The sequence below is a fragment of the Brachyistius frenatus genome, unplaced genomic scaffold (genome assembly GCF_029030835.1).
Source record: "Brachyistius frenatus isolate BFR_SWC_R1_liver_20210118 unplaced genomic scaffold, ASM2903083v1 Contig_70, whole genome shotgun sequence".
In the NCBI taxonomy this organism is placed as follows: domain Eukaryota; kingdom Metazoa; phylum Chordata; class Actinopteri; family Embiotocidae; genus Brachyistius; species Brachyistius frenatus.
In genome coordinates, this window is record NW_027210669.1 from 750489 (window position 1) to 769054 (window position 18566).

The 18566-nt window shown below is 41.6% G+C and overlaps 1 protein-coding gene across 4 annotated transcripts in view; it reads left to right on the plus strand.

Moving 5' to 3' along the window:
- Positions 1-17804, plus strand: part of LOC138626152 (guanine nucleotide exchange factor DBS-like) — a 30247-nt gene extending 12443 nt beyond the window's left edge. The window contains exons 4-33 of one of the 4 annotated variants that reach the window (XM_069707616.1): positions 2849-2939; positions 6333-6452; positions 6618-6734; positions 7122-7271; positions 7392-7516; positions 8479-8593; positions 8674-8793; positions 9248-9439; positions 9545-9736; positions 9983-10142; positions 10456-10517; positions 10601-10686; positions 10870-10936; positions 11025-11140; positions 11282-11351; positions 11446-11538; positions 11629-11721; positions 11829-11954; positions 12338-12559; positions 12666-12758; positions 12887-12965; positions 13057-13129; positions 13303-13409; positions 13683-13775; positions 14836-14901; positions 15052-15129; positions 15517-15626; positions 16362-16474; positions 16555-16658; positions 16754-17804. In XM_069707616.1, the coding sequence (XP_069563717.1) occupies positions 2849-2939; positions 6333-6452; positions 6618-6734; positions 7122-7271; positions 7392-7516; positions 8479-8593; positions 8674-8793; positions 9248-9439; positions 9545-9736; positions 9983-10142; positions 10456-10517; positions 10601-10686; positions 10870-10936; positions 11025-11140; positions 11282-11351; positions 11446-11538; positions 11629-11721; positions 11829-11954; positions 12338-12559; positions 12666-12758; positions 12887-12965; positions 13057-13129; positions 13303-13409; positions 13683-13775; positions 14836-14901; positions 15052-15129; positions 15517-15626; positions 16362-16474; positions 16555-16658; positions 16754-16833 (3313 nt within the window). In that variant the 3' untranslated portion in view covers positions 16834-17804. The other 3 variants (XM_069707615.1, XM_069707612.1, XM_069707614.1) reach the window with 3 other exon arrangements.
- The last annotated feature ends 762 nt before the right edge of the window (positions 17805-18566 follow it).

Consider the following 18566-nt stretch of genomic DNA (forward strand, 5'->3'; position numbering starts at 1 on the left):
CCCTCCTTTCCTTCAAATATCCCCTCAAACAATCATCACATCCATGTTTTCTTAGTTGCTTTTTTTCTTTTTCTTTATTTGATGTTGTCATCACACTTTATTCTTTCAGTGTCTTGATTTAGTTCTCCCTCCTGTCTGTACCCTTCCTTCATCTTGCCCGGATGTCAAAGTGAGTAAAAATAGCTGCCGCAGTCATTCGGACTGGCTGAATCTGAATAATGCATACAGCTGAGCAGAGCTGTGTTTGCATCTGTATTATGTGTTTGCAGGCCTTTACATAAGCTATCAGTATATAACATGTTTTGTTTTGTTTCCAGCCTACATTTTGTTTTGATTTTTTTTTTTTACGGGCTCTACATCTGTTGTAAATTCACCTCCTTTTTGGTCTGTCGGTCTGATTATTATCGGTTAACTGAGGGTCACCTACAAGGGTGAGATGTTGTTGAGCCTCAAGCTGTTGTAATCACGCAGACAGATGGCTGGAGCTACCTGAGGGACTCACACCCCCGACAGAGCGCTCTAAATCCAGGGGCAAATGTCCTACATGTGTGTATCATGACCTCGAACAGCAGCTTGTTTGAAACGAATACCTTTGAATCAATAGTAACAGCAGACAAAATTCCTAATGTTGATTTTCTCATACCATACATGTTCATGCTTTTTATGTTTTAAGTACTGAACTAGTTTCAGTCTTGTCATCTGAGTTTTAGGATCCTAATTTATAAAATTTTGACTTTGCATAGACAGACACTAAATTGGTAAATTAAATGAGTAAATGATTTGATAGGTGTGTTTCCTTTAATCTGCCCTTGGCTTTGCATGTGGATGCACACATGGATCTAGTTTTGCTGATTGGTTTTATGTTAAATAAATCCAGTTGACACAAAGATATTTAACCAGAAATTAAATACATCCTGCCCTCATGGTTACTTGATCCTACTTTAATTTAATATATCATCGCTCTTATAGTCCGACTAATTCCTCTGCTGTGCTCAGTACCATAGAGGAAGGAGAGGGTGCAGCAGGATGTGTGTTGCTATGTCTGCATATGCTGCCAGCATATTTCCCTCATCACTGCATTACCATTAGGCAAAGCTTTTTCACAGCTCAACACACAGCTCGCGGTGCTTCTACACACTTTGTCCGGAGAAATCCAATTATTATTAGGACACTCAAGCATGTGCAGCTGCAGCCTCACCAGCCAGTATACGAATATTTCAATTAAACAGTTTATACGCGTGTCTATTTGAAGTACAATATGATAACTATTCAAAACATGGTATGATTTACAATGACAGTTTGTCCAGTTAAATCATTTTAAAAATTCAAAATCATCTTCAGCTCCAAAACCTAAATTAGAAATTATTGCTTATACTGTATTTATATATAATGTAAATACTGAATTGGTCTCAGAATTGAATCCGCAAATGTGCCAGCCCTACATAACCTACAACAGTTTGGGTCATTGCCGTTATGTGGAAGCTGCAGAGCACCATTTCATTCTTTCTCAACCTCTGGCACTGTATGTTCAGCATAAACCACCCTCTCATCTCAGCAGTCGTAAATGTCTTCCTGGCAAAAAAAGCTTGTGTCCCACTCCTCCACCCTTTCCCCCTCCTCCTCGTCCTCGGCAGCTGAGATGTAAAGCTGTTTGTGTTTTGAAAGCCCCAGTGGCTGAGAGAGTGCAGATGATTGGGTGCAGGGCTGAGAAGTGAGGAGGGCTGAAGAAGAGAAAAGTGACAGAAAATATAAACCAAAACTGGATGAGAAGTGCAACTGTAAATGCAAATGTTGCAGTGAGAGAGAGAGAGAGAGAGTGAGAGAGAGAGAGCGAGAGAGAGCAAATAGGAGAGGCAGACAGGATAAACATGCAAGTATTTACCTAATAACTGAAACCTCATAGTCCATGCTGACAGTAACATCCTCTTTGGGCCTGTTCCCCCTCCCACATCTATTAAGATCTACTGATTGGCCACCAGAGTTGCCCATTACTTTGCACCCCTTTTGTGATTGGCTCGTGTCCCAGCAGCTCCCCTGTCTCATTGGACAGTTTACAGATGCAGTGTGGGGGGGTGCAGAGGCTGGATTTTGTGATGGTCTTGAAGCATTTGGCTTCTTTTGCTTCAAACCACACAGCACACTGGGATCTGCCTCATCCACTGTGTCCTTTTGTTTTGCCTTCAATGTTGCAAGGATGGCTCTTTTTTTACTCCTGCCACCCTGTCTGTGCAGTTAATAGTTGCAAAATGGCGGATATGAAAACAAATACTTGAGGATTACTGGGATATTTCTGCATAAAAGGTAATGACAGCTACTCATGTACACCTATGCTGCGGATGCATCATGTTTTCAGGTATACATACGGGGGTTCTGCTGGTGAGCTGCACTTGTGGTTGCCGGTGTGTAAAGCCTGTAGCCCTCCTCTCTCCTGGGACCACAGAGGACAGCAGGGGAAGAGGGGGAGCAGGGAGAGAACTGAGTGCTGGAGGATGATGGCCAAGAAATCTGGAGGTGCTTCACAGCATCTCATTTTATGGGCTGCACCAGCTGTCTAAGAAGATAAAGGGCAGCATAACATAACCGCAAAGCTGTGAACGAGCACTTGGATTTTCTACTGTCACATAGGAAACCATTTCTATGTAGTTTTTTTCTTTGAGCTCCTGTTTTAACTGAGGATTCCCTACTTTTCGGTTCTGTGTGGAGTAATTACGTTGTAGTAGAGACTTTCTCTTTGTAAAAATCACTGGGATCACCTCATTGTTCACAGTGCTGTTCAATTCCAAAACATCAAACTGCGAGGATCTCTGTTTAGTTTGTGTTAAATGGGTTGCCTCATTTTGTTTTCCAGCTTGTCGTCTACAGGCGTGGGTTTCATCCTGGTCATTGATCGCCGGCAAGACCGATGGGCGGCTGTCAAGGGGACCCTGCTTCGTATTGCAGTAAGTTTGTTTTTGCGTCTTAGCATGCACTTACTTTCTGTCTGGGTTGTCTGGGATTCTCTGTGGGAGAGAAACTGCCTTTTTTTAATTTTTTTTTATCAGATATTGGAGTGAGAGGACCAGGGATTTAGAGGCATTGGAGGAATCCCATCTCCCTTTCACAGCTTCACCACAAACATAACTCCCACCTCTCACCCTGGGGGGCTGATATGAGCCAACACCATCCTTAAAGTCTCTCATATCACCATCGCAGCGCGCCATGTGTTTCCATAGCTACAGGGGAAAATAAATAGTCACAGGCCAAAAAGACAGAAGGAGATTATGTTTCTTTTGTTCACACATTCATTTAAATATCTCACTCATCATCACACTTGAAATTGATTTTATGTTACAGTCTCTCTTTTAAATCATAAATAAATCAGTTTAAATAATGACTCACTTACATGAATGGATACTTTTTTCTGTACTACAAACAGCTGCTGCACACTATCTCCCTCTTTCTATCACCTCTTTCATCACTTCAGCACCTTCTTCTGAGATGGAGAACTCGCACGAGTCTTGTCATTCAGATTGCTGAATGAGGGAAATGCAGGTTTGGAGCATCAGAAATAATCAGGGTTCTGCGTTTTATTGCTTTTCTCAGTGGTTCCAGGCTTTTCTTGATGACAATGAGCCAGACTGTCTCTATGTTCATCTGTTTTTTTTGTGTGATTTCTATAGGGAGGTGATGAAGAACTGGCAGCCCTCAGTAGTGTGTCTGCGGGGGGTTTGGAGTGGGGGTGGTGGTACAGGGATCACCCTCTCATACGATCTCCTTCTGCAAATTGCTTTTTGGGCCTAAAACAATGGGCTGTTGACGAACACCTAGATTCATACATTTGGAGCTTATTTATATCGACATTGGACTTCTATTACCTGCCAGTGTGCTACAGAAATGTCTATTTTTTTTCTGCTATACTGAAAGCAAAAGAATATTTACATCGTTAAGATATTTTTTGAGGGCAAAAATGTTAAAGTAGCCTCTAAATATAATAGCCCTGCTCAGGGTTGAACAGATCCTCACATGTCTCTCAATAATATAACAACAAAAAGACACCGATATGAAAAGATGAAATGTCTGACAGAGGGAACGATAGATGAATATCACCACCCACTGTCTCCAGAGACATGGGAGACCCACTCAGTCATTTCAAATTAAATCAAGCTTTATTAATCCCAGAAGGGGGACTTTTACAGGTTGACAGGCCAGTAATAGGGGGCATTCTGTCAGCCCTGCAATAATGTCCTGTTTGGAGTGAATCAGTCAGGCTGCTAAATACATGATGATGAAAACTGGTAGTATCTGTCTGTAGTATAGAGGATGTTTAGTCAGCGTGTGCGAGGACGAGTAGACCTGTCTGAGCAAGCAAATGAGCCTGTTTATCTTGTCGAATGATGCTCTTTGTCTTTTTGTGTGTATGTACATGAGCACATTTGTGTACATATGGGGTTGTGGTGTGTGAATGGGGGTCAGTGTGTTTTCAGGGAAAGCTACACATTGCAGTGCTGAGTTAGATCTGATGACAGACAGAGTGTTTATAGACTGGTCCTGATTAAATCTATGGTCAGACTGTCAGTCACTAAAGCTTGTCATTTATCTGGCTCCTCTGTGAGGCCTGTGTGTGTGTGTGTGTATTTGCCATTGACAAAGAACAAAGAACAACTAGACCATGACTCTGACTGCCAGTGACCACAGATCTGAGCAGCATGGTTGAATGGTTAGAAGCCACATTATAAAAGAGTAACACTGGAGGTATTAAAACCCCTAGAAAGACAAAAAACATAACTCCGTAGCTCTTAGCCCATAAGCCTGTTAATTCCTACAGAAGATGTCAATATTTAGTTTAGTCATTAAAACAGTTTCATCTTTTAAAAAAGGCAAAATGTTGTAAAAAAAGCTGGATGCTGTAGTTTTAGTTGTTGTTTTATTTCCGTGCATTGCTCAAGCAGGAATAAAATGTGCATCAGTTGGACTATTTCAGCTGTATATCTGATGCATTAGTGAGGATTTACAACAGCAGAAACTTGTACAAAAGAAACTACAGTGCCCATGTTCACTGCTTCATTGTTGTCTTTGGATAAGATCAATTAGGATCAGATATTAATTTGGATTATTTTTTTTTTCCTTTGGATTTGGTGATGGTAAAAAAAATATCGAATCTAGCCAGACTTATTTTTTAAAAGGTCTGTTTCTGACTTCGCTACACAACGTTGACATATCCATTAATCATAAAGACACACACAATAATAGCTCTGTCTTTGTTGAATAGTACCATCTACTACTCGCATGCTTAAAAAAAAACGTGCATGTTCCACAGATTGTGGATTGTTTAGCCCCTCGAAACAGTTATCTCCCTTCTTCCAGCAGGTCAGCGAGGACAAACACTGATTTGATTTATTAATTCCATTAGCAGCTCCTTTCCCAAGAGATTTTTATTAACAATGTACCCACTGTCTCTTCTGCTTAGACCAGCATTCCCCAACTCACTCGGGGACGACGACCAATCAGGCGAACCGTCCATTTAGGTCATTAGCTAATTAAAGCTGTATTAACAATAGTATTTCCTCAGGAGGAGAGATCAGTGTCTACCCTCGACCATCACCCGACTGCTTTCACAGCAGTCCGCAGTCTGTCAATGGGTGTCAATCATGACATTTTAATTGGCATTTTATTCTCTCTGTTGGCTGAGCTGAATATGTGATGGATATGAAGAGGATGCATGTGGATGCTCTGAGCGAGATGTGCTTCCAGAGTTTGTTCTTCCTTTTCATGTACAAAAAAAATGGTCAAGTCATTTTTATTCATAATATATATGGCACAAACTGATAAATTATAAGTTTCTCTGAAATGGTTTTACAGTCTGTATATCACGTAGCCCTGAGTCGAACAGGAAATGCCCATTAAATCAGGAAAATAAAGGGAAGATCTGAAGGAGGAATTACATGTAAAGATGTCAACTAGATGTCGTGTGTAAAGAGCTGGCAGAAATTAGTAAATGTGTAAAGACAGAACCTGAATTCATGTGCTTGCACACATGTATGCAGATTCCTTCTCCCCCATTATTGATGCAGAGGCATCTCAGGGACATCAAGATTAATGTCCCTGTCACAATGGTGCCCACCAACCCCCCCTCTTTCTCTCGTGCTCCACAAGCTTCTTCACATGCTTGTATGTGTTTGAGTAAGATTTTTCACATGGGAGATAAAAGGAGATACAAAAGGAAAGAATAATGCAGGCTGTCAGCAGACAGAACATGTCCTGCTGAGCGGTGATGTATAATTGACTCGGGGTGGAGGAGGATCCTGTCTGCTCTCTTATGTAAGTGACGGTCTGCGCCTCATTTCTGATTTTAGGGCTCCTTCCCAGGGAACCTCCAGCTGGTTCTGGTTCTGAGGCCCACCACCCTCCTGCAGCGCACGCTCTCCGACATCCTCTTCAAGTTCAACAAGGATGAATTCAAGATGAAGGTCCCGGTGCGTAGAAACACTGTATTTTCATAAGTGACTTATGCTCCGCCCTCTGTGGCTCTGAGTTCAGGCCGCTGGTAACGAGGTCAACAAACAAAAACATTTTGAAGAAATGTGATTTCTAGAGGAAGACAGTAAATATATGTATGTAATAGTATGTTTGTCTCTCAGGTGATCATGCTGAGCTCTATAACTGAGCTGCACTCCTATATCGACCGCACCCAGCTGACCCACGAACTGGGGGGAACGCAGGATTACTGCCATGAGAAGTGGATCTCACACCGCACTGTATGTACACAATACCTTTTACTCACCATGACACTTTTCCAAACGGCCACTAGTTACCTTATAAATAAGACAAATTAATACTTACAGACATTAAATGAGTGTGCGTAAATTATACCAAAAATGAATCCGATGAAAATAAAAAGGAGACAGAATTGTTACGTGGAAGGGGCGTATTTAATAGTGATTACCTTGTTTAAACGTCTTCTATGTCTCTATTGCTACTTGAAACCCTCCATAAAAATGTTGCAACACAAAGTACTGGGCAGAGTAGGGTATTACATGGTACACTGTATCAGCATCAGCTGAATCTAAAGAATGGAGCAGCTGCAAATGTGTCACTTTCTTGTTTCTCATCAAGCATGCTGGAAATCTTTGTTTTGCATGCAGGCTATTGAAGGTTTTGCGTTGATGGTAAAGAAAACTGCTCAGACCCTGCAGTCATTTGGGACCGAGCTGGCAGAAACTGAACTCCCAAATGAAATCCAGGCCACAACCATCCTGCTGAGCACACACACCAACAAGAAAGACAAAATGAAGGTAACCCCAGTTACATACACCGGCATTCTACCTTTATTTCTTTGTATACGTCTTTATACAGCATATAAGTTGTCTATTTGGATTCTACATGTTGTCCTATCTGTCTCTGTATATCTATAGGAGGACATACTGGTGGCTCTGGGTCAGGGCAGCAGGCTGCTGGAGAGCATCAATGAGCCCGTAGTGCGAGACGCCGACCACAACATGAACCAGGATGAACTGGAGAACCTGGCTACAGTGCAAAGGTTGGAACCATGAGTTGGAATCAAGAGTTTACATGTTCTCCTTTTTCCTGTGAGGGTTTTCTCCATGTTGTCCAGCTTCCTCCCACCTTACAAAGACAAACATGTTAGATTAATTTGTGATTCTAAATTGGCCTTCACCCAAAGTCAGCTAGGATTGTCTCCACCCCCTCCACCCCCCCCGTGACCCTGTAAAGGACAAAACGTGCATAGATTATGAATGGATTTATCTTCATATAGATAAAGAAACTAGACTGGTAAAAGTGATGTGAATTCAAATGCTTTACCTTTCTAGTTTCATCATTTAACACAAAAAAATTCAGGTTTCAGCTATTATACAGGAGCAGAAATCATTAAATATAAACCCTTTGTCAGGGTAACTGTTAACACTGAATAATAAGGTGTCAAAACTACAACTTCAGAGACCGAATACAAAGCAGGCTTTTTCAGAGATGAGTGAATTATTCAAGTATAAAGTCCAAAGAAAATGGTCCTAAATTTGTATTTGTTGGAATTGACTGTTTTATTTCATAATTGTTAATCATTTGAACTATTTATTGAGCAAAAAGCAAAAAATGTTAGTGCCACCATTGTCATATAAATGAATTTCACAGCCTCCCATTGTTGATGTACCAAAGAGTAAAGCCAGTAGGTGTTTTTTTTTTTTGTTTTTATGTCAGTTATTTTTTTGTCATGGCTTTGTCATCCCCCATCTCTACATTAGGAATAATAGTTGTCAAGGCAGCCCTGATAAGCTCTGATTATCATTTCAACAAGAATTAGCCCTGCACAACAGGCACACATACAAACACAGGAAAACAAGGAGATTCAAATGCCAGTCAGCATCTCCCTCTGCAGTTTTGACTTGATTCATTTCTCAGCTTCATGTATTTTTTTTTTTTTTTTTTTAACAGTCCACCTCACATCTCTTTCTGTCTCCGTGTCTTTCTCTCTTCCCCTGACAGACTGCTGTCTCAGCTGGACGAGACAGAAAGGGCTTTCGATGAGTTCTGGGTGAGGCATCACACCAAATTGGAGCAGTGTCTCCAACTGCGGCACTTTGAGCATAACTACAGAGAGGTGAGCTGGAGTCTGTTCACTCCTCTGTCAACTTGACTCTTTTTAAAGTTGAAAAACTGACTGCGGTGTTTTTGCTGCAGGTGAGGGCTCTGCTGGATCAGGTGTCTGAGAAACTGGCAACCTTCTCTGAGGTTGGGATCAGCCCAGCCCACGCTGACCATATCTTCTGTGAACTCACCAGCTATGAGGAGAGAGTCTGTGTAAGTCACACCCGACCCTTCGCCATTGTAGCTTTGTCGAACCATATAATATCTTCAAAATGGGGCTTTGTGGTTTTCTCAATTCCGATCACTGTAATGGACATGTGCTGTCAATATCACTCAGAAAATACTGACAGTTTGACTTTTTTTTTAGCAGATGATAATATAACAAATGTAATTTTCATCATAATAATATGAATTTTAATCTGCTTCAAAAGATTAATATGTTTGTGATGTCGTGTAATCAGTGAGATTAAATCGACCACAGTGATCCATTAGAAAATAAGCCGTTACAGTTTGTATTGCATACGTTCTGGCTAGAAAAATCACAACCAACATAAGAAAACTTCATGTAATATGTTTAAAAATCAGGTTTCAGAATATAAAATGATCCAGATGAATAGTTTGGAAGACCTGTGAAAAATCAGAACTCTCGCTGCACATTGGTCCACAGGAGGTTCTGGACCGAGCCTTGGCCTTGTCTCGTGAGGGGGATGAACTGATCCAGAACTCTCACTATGCTGAGGACTCCATTCGTCCCAAATGCAGCGAGCTCAGAGCAATCGGTGAGAATGTGAGCAGCAGTCTGAGGGCCAAGAAGGACCACCTCCTCAAAGCCATTGAGCTGCACCAGCGGCTGGAGAAGGTGAGAAGACAACACACGGATGTAGTAGTTGTTTTTTCTTGTTGTTGTGTTTTTTTGTTGTTGTTGTTTTTTTTAACATTCTTGCTCCTCTGCTCTCCTTTTCAGGCATCGAAATGGGTTGATGATGGTATATACCTACTAGCATCTCAGCCAGTAGACAAGTGTCAATCACACGAAGGGGCGGAGTTGGCCCTGCAGGAGCTGGAGCGTTACCTGGACAACGCAAGCCAGAGTCAGCTGACAGACCTCGACATCATCTGGGCAGAGTACGATGCAGTGTTGAACCAGCAGTTCAGGGTGAGAGGACCAGCATGTGAGAAGAAAACGTGTTTAAACATCACTCTGTCACTCTCAAAGGGAGTGAAACAACTGGATGCAGTTAGTAAACAAAAAAAAAAACAATTATCGTGAACATCTGTTGAGTGTCAGTAGGTGTCAAATTACTGTGATATTATACTAGAAACAACACATTTAATTAGAACAAATGTACTTAAAAAGCATCAAATGTTGATGACACTTCTCTGATGGCTTCCTTTGTGTCAGGACCAAGTGGAGAAAGTTTTCCAGAAGCAGATGTCCATGCAGGAAATGTTTGACAAGAGGAGGGTCAGCCTGAAGAAGCTAGCAGCCAAACAAACCCGGCCTGTGCAGACTGTAGCCCCGAGACCTGAAGCCTTCATCAAATCCCCTCTCAGCTCACCAGGTCAGTCCTCACGCAGCCACACATGGACCTTGTATGTGTAAAAAAAAAAATGTAAGGCTTTTATCTCGAAATGCTTTATTCTGTGCATGACTTGAAAGCAACTTACAATATAAAGAGTTCAAATTCAGTTTCTAGTGGCACATGTTTCTTCTTATTGTGGTGCCTCAGATATTATGTTTGAATGAGGACCAGCTAAAATGCCCACAGATGGTTTCGTCCTACTGATGTCAGCAGATGGATGCAACAGGTTGAAATGGTCCTCCTTTACATTTTGAATAACTTAAAAATGATGAGCGTCTTTCCTCATTCATAGCACACAGAGCACAGCAGGAGAAAAACGGCTCACAGACCGGCTCCAGAAACAACTGTGAAAAAGTGAGTGTCGTCCAGTTGTTCTCTGAAGTTTTATTGTCTGTTGCTTATCACAGTGATCTGAGGTGGGGTTTTTTCTTTCCCAGGAAAATGGCCAACTGCAGAACGGAGACAGTAACAGCCGACATGCCTCTCTGTCCGAGGAGGAGGAGAACCTGGCAGTGCTCAGGCGGTGAGGGATCAGCCGTAACTCTTTCATCTTTAATCAAATTAGACGCAGCAGATGGGTTGTGTGAAAACCAGTTATCTTATTATCTATAGCGCTGTGCATCTTTCTTTCCCGAGTACACTGAACGCTTCTTTTGATCTCATTTTGCTTTTGTGTCTGTCTCCACTTTCTTCTGTCTGCCTGCAGGCACGTCATGAACGAGCTGCTGGACACTGAGAGAGCCTATGTGGAGGAGCTGCTCTGTGTGATGCAGGTGTGTTTATTCACTCCAAAAGTGTTCATTCAGTCCTCTGTCTTTTACTTTTGCATGAAATGTAAGGTTTTGGTTTTGTGTGTTGTAGGGATACGCCTCTGAAATGGACAATCCAGCAATGTCTCACCTCATTCCTGCACCTTTGCAGAACAAAAAGGAGGTTCTGTTTGGCAACATGCCAGAAATTTACCACTTCCACAAAAGGTAACACAGCGCCATCTGGCTGTCACTGATGATACCTGCACTGTGACTTGACATTTTGTTGGCAAATTAAGTCCATTTTAATCAACCTCTTCTCATATTCTTTCTCTACTTGTTTTTTTTAATGAATTTGTTTTCTACCAGAACTTTTCTGAGGGAGTTGGAGCAGTACACAGACTGCCCAGAGCTGGTTGGAAGATGTTTTCTAGAGAGGGTGAGTGATTTATGAGATGCGTATATAAAGATAAATCTAACTGTACTGAGGAAGAAGTTTCTTAATTGCAGATTATTTTGACTGCCTTTCTCAGATGACAGACCTGCAGATTTATGAGAAGTACTGTCACAACAAGCCTCGCTCCGAGAGCCTGTGGAGACAGTGCTCTGATTGTGCTTTCTTCCAGGTGAACAAACCTTCTTTCAAGTGAACAAATCCTCAGCACAGCTTTTGAATTCATGTTTTATTTAACATAATTATTATTTTTATGCTTCAGGAGTGCCAGAAAAATCTGGAGCATAAACTGGGGTTAGATTCGTATCTGCTGAAGCCAGTTCAGAGGATTACCAAATATCAGCTGCTACTGAAGGTATCATACTGTCTGTTAGCCACAGATCATCTGGTCTTTTCAAAATGGTTTCTGTTTTCCTGTTGTTGCTATGAGCTGCTGGTTTATGGCTCGTTTTCTGACTGCAGGAAATGTTGAAGTACAGTAAGGGCTGTGAGGGGACTGATGACCTGCAGGAGGCGTTGACCTCCATATTAGGCATCCTCAAGGCTGTTAATGACTCCATGCACCTCATTGCCATCACGGGATATGAGGTGAGACATTAAACAGGCCCAAGGCTTATTAATCACACAATAGATGCTTGAGACGGACTCATGCCGAGGCTAGTATTTGAATATGATATTGTTTAAAAGCTGCACGGATTTGCGATGACATGAAATTAATGTTTGGATTGTTATTGGGAAAAATTCCAACAAAAACAGAGAGGGAATGTTATTACAGTAAGATGGAAGGAGAAACGTATTTCCAAAAACGTTGGGATGCTGTGTAAGATGTAAATAAAAATGAATGTGAGGATTTGCAAATTATATAAATCCATATTCAAATGAAAATTGACCAAAGACAACAAATGTTTAAACTGTGAAATTTGATTGATTCCAGGTTCTGCATCTTTCCCTCTAACTCTTTCCTCTTTCAGGGTAATCTGAGTGAGCTGGGTAAGCTGCTGATGCAGGGGTCATTCAGCGTGTGGACAGAGCACAAGAAAGGTCACGCCAAGGTTAAGGATCTGGCACGTTTCAAGCCCATGCAAAGACACCTGTTCCTTCACGAGAAGGCCCTGCTCTTCTGCAAGAGGAGGGAGGAGAACGGGGAGGGCTACGAGAAAGCGCCGTCATACAGCTTCAAACAGTCTCTGAGTGTGAGCGCCTCTACTGTTGCTGCAATGTTGCATTTGTCTCTCATGTCTTTGTTTTTATTTATTAAGCGATGAAGGTTTATATTTTCCTCCACCATTTATTGAACAGATGAGTGCTGTGGGCATTACTGAGAATGCAAAGGGAGACAACAAAAAGTTTGAAGTCTGGTGCAATTCCAGAGAGGAGGTCTACATTGTCCAGGTAAATAAATACATGGAGGTGCATGTGAGCGACTTGCTGTGCAGGTGAATGTTTGCCTACTGGTTCAGGTGATAAACAATTTACAGTTTTTACAGCGCTCTTGAATATATTTCATTGTTGCATTTCAGGCACCAACAGCTGAAGTAAAAACCACTTGGGTGAAAGAAATCAGGAAGGTTCTGACGACCCAGTTAGAGGCATGCAGAGGTACATTAATGCAATGTAAAACCCATTTACAAATTGAATTAATTTAGAATGATCCATTTTTTACCAGAAGCTAAAACACTGTGTGTTTCAGAAGCCAGCCAGCAGAGGGCACCAGACCAGGTTTTCCCGTTTCCACCTGTGCCCAGTGGAACAGTAAGCCTCAGGTAAGTCTTTGTTCTCCGTCCAGTTTATTCTTTCTCACAATTTTAATGAACAGTTTGATCTGTGGTGGCCTTTTTTTCTTTTTTTTTTTTAACTTTTGAACTGTGGATAATCAGGTCCACTTCTTTCAGAGGTTGTTGAAGCTGCTTGTGTTCTCCCTTTTGTCCAACTACAGCCCATTCAAGACCGGTCAGAAGAGCTTTAAAAGGGGAGAGGAGAAGAAAACTGAGCCCTGCAGCCCCGATGTCAATTCCTCCTCTTCACCAAAGCCCACAGGAAAAGGTTAATCAGGAGAGATAGAGTTAGAAAGATATAAGTCTTGTTTTTCGACAAATCTGCCTTTAAAATTTGTAGTGCATGTAGTGTACAAATTATATATTACAGTACGTCTCTGCTTTCCCCTCCTGTAATGACCCCTGTTTTCATTTCTTATTGTCCAATGAATCAAATAACTTTTTCCCTCTGTCAATCTCCCTTAATCCCTGTCTAATTTACCATCTTCCTTCCTTCTTTTTTGTCTGTCTGTCCCGTCTTCTCTCTTTTCCTCTGGGTCAGATGAGGCTGTGACAAGCCCGACCTCAGACAGAGCTGCTGTGGCTAAAAAGCGTTTTACTTTACAGGGCTTCAGTAACCTCAAAGCTCAGAAAGGTAACTGGAGGCCATTGTTAATTTTATATCCAGTGAGTCATATCATTGTGAAATGAAAAAGTCTTATTTCCATTTAGTGAAATTTTAAGAATTGAGTATGAGTATTCCTTTTATTGCCACGAGTTTGATGAAGTTTCATGTCTGTGTGGTGTCAACAACAACTTGAGAAAGTTGCTGCTTTTGACTCATAACTTCCTGTGAATCCACTTTAGCTTTTGCACGGATTAAACAAACCAAATATTACGTGTTTGCTATCCAGCTTTAGATTTGTCACTTTTGGTCTGAACAAAGCTAATTGTTTACCCATTTCCAATCCTGTGCCCAGATAAATTAAGCTAAGTGGCTTTTGGCAGAGTTCTGTCTTTTCATTTAAGTCTAGACAAGAAGGTGACTAAGCTATTTCCAAAAATGTTGAAGTATTCCTCAATCTAAATCTCTGGAGGACAAAATGACTACAGAAACAATAAATATATACTATTTTTTAAAGACATGCTATTTTAAAGACATGCTTCATTCCACAGAGTCCTCAACTACAGATGACAAAAGTTGTACATTACCCATGACAGCCTTCATATCACCAGGTATCACGCAGCTCTAGACCCCAGTTTTATTCAATCCAGAGAAAAGCCTTTTTCACAGCAGACATTTTGACTTGTTAGGAAAAGCACAGATGCACAGGTCATGACAGACCCCGGAACTGAAGCAGCCTTGATTCATTTGATTATTTACACCTGAGCTTTTTTAAAATGTCTTCTGTGAAATGTTGTGTTGGTTTCCCTTTCATTCAAAAAAAAAAAAACATCACGACACTGAGCTGTTTTGTGTGCCCTCGTTATTACTAATAGGTGTCTACCTCTGTATTAGTCATCTTTCCTCAACCTTTCTGTTTGTTTACTGTGAATCTGTCATTTTAGTCGGCGTTGAAAATCTGGTGTTTTCCATTGTAACCTTTGTACATTTCTCATCAAAATTGGCCTTTTAAATGTTCATATTTTTATTGGTGATGTCTTTTCTTGTCTTAACCACTACCCTCATCTCTCCCGTTCTTGCTCGATGGTAGGATCTCCCACAAGCCCAGATCACAAGACGAAACGCCAGAGTGATCCCACGCCGTTCGGCTTCAAAGGTTAGTTACTCTGCTCGGCAACGACCGCACACTCTCCCTGTCCGGTTGGCCGATGGTCCGTAATGCTAAAGTACAGCCAGGGTCTTCAACATTGATCAGTTTGATTGGCTGTGGCTGCTGCAGGGTGTGTGACTAGCTGTGTTTCCACAGATGCAGGTCCTCCTCCGCTCCACCTGAGCAGGGCCAGGTGGTTCAGCACCTCTAGTCTCATTCAGACAAAGTGGAGAGGTATACTGGCACAAGCTCGCTCACTGGCTGGCTGTTGGGCCATTTCACCACTCTCCGTTTTTACTTTGCGTGTTTCCACATTCCTTTCAAGCTTAGAGGAAATCCTAGAAATACTCACTGACACGGAGTAATGGTTGCCTGCCACTTTACACCTTTTGTTTGTGAGTTTCAAATATGAAGTTGCATGCCAGAGTGCACAATCTTCTTTCCTGTAGCAGTCGTTGAACTGATCGTGTCACGCTGGGATTCCTGGGTTTAGACGTTTTTCCTTTCTTTCATCACATGGAACTTGTTGTGGTTCTTCCTCTCACTTCAGGTCACGCACATGTTTGACTGAAGCTGAATGCTGCCGTCAACTAAACACCTGTGTTTGCCTCTTCTCTTCAGGCTGGAACAAGGCCTCCCTCTCACTGGACGCCTCAGGGGAGCAAGACGGCTATTCCAGTGCTGAGGATCCTCTTAACTCTGATCCAGAGGAAGAGAACGTCAAGAAGCTGGTGAGTCGCTGTGTGACAAACGGATGTCAGCCTTGTTGTCGCATTGTGGGTTTAATTTTTAATCATGTGACGCAAAAGGTCTGTTGAAGTCACTGTAAATGGAATGAGTAGCAGCCATTTTGACATAACTCCTTCTATATTTAAATTCATATGTATTTCTTTCCACGGTCCCTTCTGTGCATTTCTGTAGATTTTTAAACCGCTAATGCATCACTCGTACAACTACCAGTGAACCCCTATGGGTCCAACTGTCCTGCCAAGACTGTGCATTATGTAGCATATATTATTACTAAACTTTTTCATCCTGTACGTTCTTATAAATGGTTATTCATTTCTGTTTTCTTGTCACTCTATGCTTCATCACCAAATGTACACAGGAATTTTAACTTGGTTAAGAAAGCAATTTAGAGTTTAGCTCTGATAAGCTCTTCGGTAAGGTATTTGCCCGTTTAGCTGCTAAAAGCTAAGTTATGACCAACAGTTCGTCACTAACTGTGTGCTGTTTAGTGCCAGTAAATACTCACAGCAGTGTACGGTGAGTCTATCTGGACTTTTCCGCTTAAAAAAAAAGCATAATTTGAACCATTATTATTATTATTGCAGTATTCATAAGTGCATCTTGAGACAGGTCTTGAATTGCTTGTTCATTCGTGGCACAGAATTGTTCTCATTTGTTACGGTCACTCGTGATTTTCTACTTTCACTGTGTTTTCCTCTTATCTTGACTCTGAGCAGTGTGCTGGGAAGTACACGGTGATGGTGGACTACGAGAAGGGCGGCGCTCAAGAGCTCTCGGTGAAGAGCGGAGACACGGTGCGGCTGGTCAAGGAGGGGGACGACGGACAGTGGTGAGGACACGACCTTATCTGTGGAAAATTAACAACATATTATATTTACTTTATACTCCTAACGGTATTTTTGTGTCCAGGTTTGTGCGTAACCTGAACACGTCGAAGGAAGGCTGGATCGCTGCTGCTAATCTGATCACCCTCATGGAAAAGTCCAAGTCTTGCCAGTCTCTCACCAGCTCCGGTAGTCAAACAAACAATCCCAAGTTAAGTGTCTCAGACATCCATGCGTCATTTGTTACATCTGAAAATAATCTCTGATGTGTGTGTTTCCGTCAGAGGGCAGCGGCTCTGGAAACCTCAGCACATCCTCCAGCTGCAGTGAGACCTACACAAACTTCTCTGACGTCAAACCCTGAACTCGGCACTTTCTCTGTCATCACGCTGCCCTCCTGAATGCTAGCATCCTGTGGCTGTCTGTGCTGTATTGCCAACATCATAGAACTTCTGTCAGTTTTCCACAGAGAGCTGTATTTTTTCATTACTTTTCTCATGCACATGCACCGCACGTCGAGGATATGGCACATGTTAAAGAGTTGACACTGTGGTGCCATGGATCAGTGAAGATGCACAACAGATGTACACGTTGCATAGAGTCATTTCACCCGACGGTAAAGTGATCTTCCTCTTGTCACAAACTTGTCTGTTTATTTTTATGAAGATGGACAACACGCGCGATTACAATGTAATGGATGTATGAATAGACCAGCAGGACTGATCTCGGTTGATGCATCTATTTACTTTCACATTAAAAGCAAGGAAAGATGAGTGATCATATGTGAACAATAGTTTTCTTTTGTCTTCGTCTGCACTAACTCGCGCAGGAGTTTATTTGTTTATATTTCAACCGTTACTGTAAATAAAGAGGGGATGGGATTGACGGCTCGTTTAGCTCGATTGAATGTTTCCTGAGGGTCGCCTCTGCTTCTTCCCCTTCACAGGTTTATTTATTTGTAAGAAACACCCACATACAGTATACTCGGCCATCGTTTCATTTCCTTGTGGTCTTCCCTCCCGTGTCTTTTGCCAGCCTGTCATTAGGAACCTGTTCTCCCACCAGCTGGCCAGACTTTGTATGTGAGCCTTCGTCAAACTCTTTGTGGGTTTTCACCAAGTACTACAGTTTAAAAATGTTTGTGAATAATCAGAGATCACTGTATAGCGCTAACTTATTCCCAGTGGAGGGATCATGTTCTGAATGTAGATATTGTTCATTAATTTCTGTGTCATGAAATGTTTGTTAATGGAGATGCTATATTGTACATGAAGTATGGTGACGTCACTACTTTGTGACTTGTCTAATTTTTTTACATAAACAACTTGTGATAATTCAGCCGCTGACTCTGTTTTGTGTGTCTGATTTTGCAGGTTTGATACCACCCGTTTGCACTTAAAGGTCTTGTGACGTGCTGTCTTTGTTTAAAGTCCTCTACCGCATTTCTGTGGGCAGATTTTGCAGTCACCCTATGAAGTCTCTGCACCAGACAGGATTTCAGTGGAAACGAAAGTGAAACTGTCCAACTGGGTTGCCAGGTTTGTAACAACCGCTCCTTTACACTTTCCTCTGATAATTGTGTACTCCGGTGGCCTTTATCTCTCAAACAGTATGGGCAAATATTTGCTCTATAAAACAAAAAATCTCAATCTCAGCAGCAGGCCTAATGAAGCACATGAGAACTGTATCAGAATAGCATTTATATGTAAAATCATTTTAGGAGAAAAAAAAAAACAGATATTAGATTAAAAACAAAACTCCAAAATGTGCATTTAGGTCATTTACCAACATTAGAACGGGTACCAAAATACTGACATGTTTTCATTGGGTGACCGGTCTGGACTGCAGACACAACTTATTTGTTTATTTTTAATGCAGTGATACCTGAACCGTTTTCCTGATCATTTTAAACAGACTATATTTTTGGAACAGCAAGTAAATGTGATTGTTTTGTGCTTGTGGATCCCAGGACATCCTCAGTAGTCTATTTCAGAAATTATTAACAACAACCCCGATTATTTTATCGAAGAAAACATGATAATGATATCCAAAGAAGATCTGTAAGGACATGATTTCTAAATTTAAGTACACGTGGGT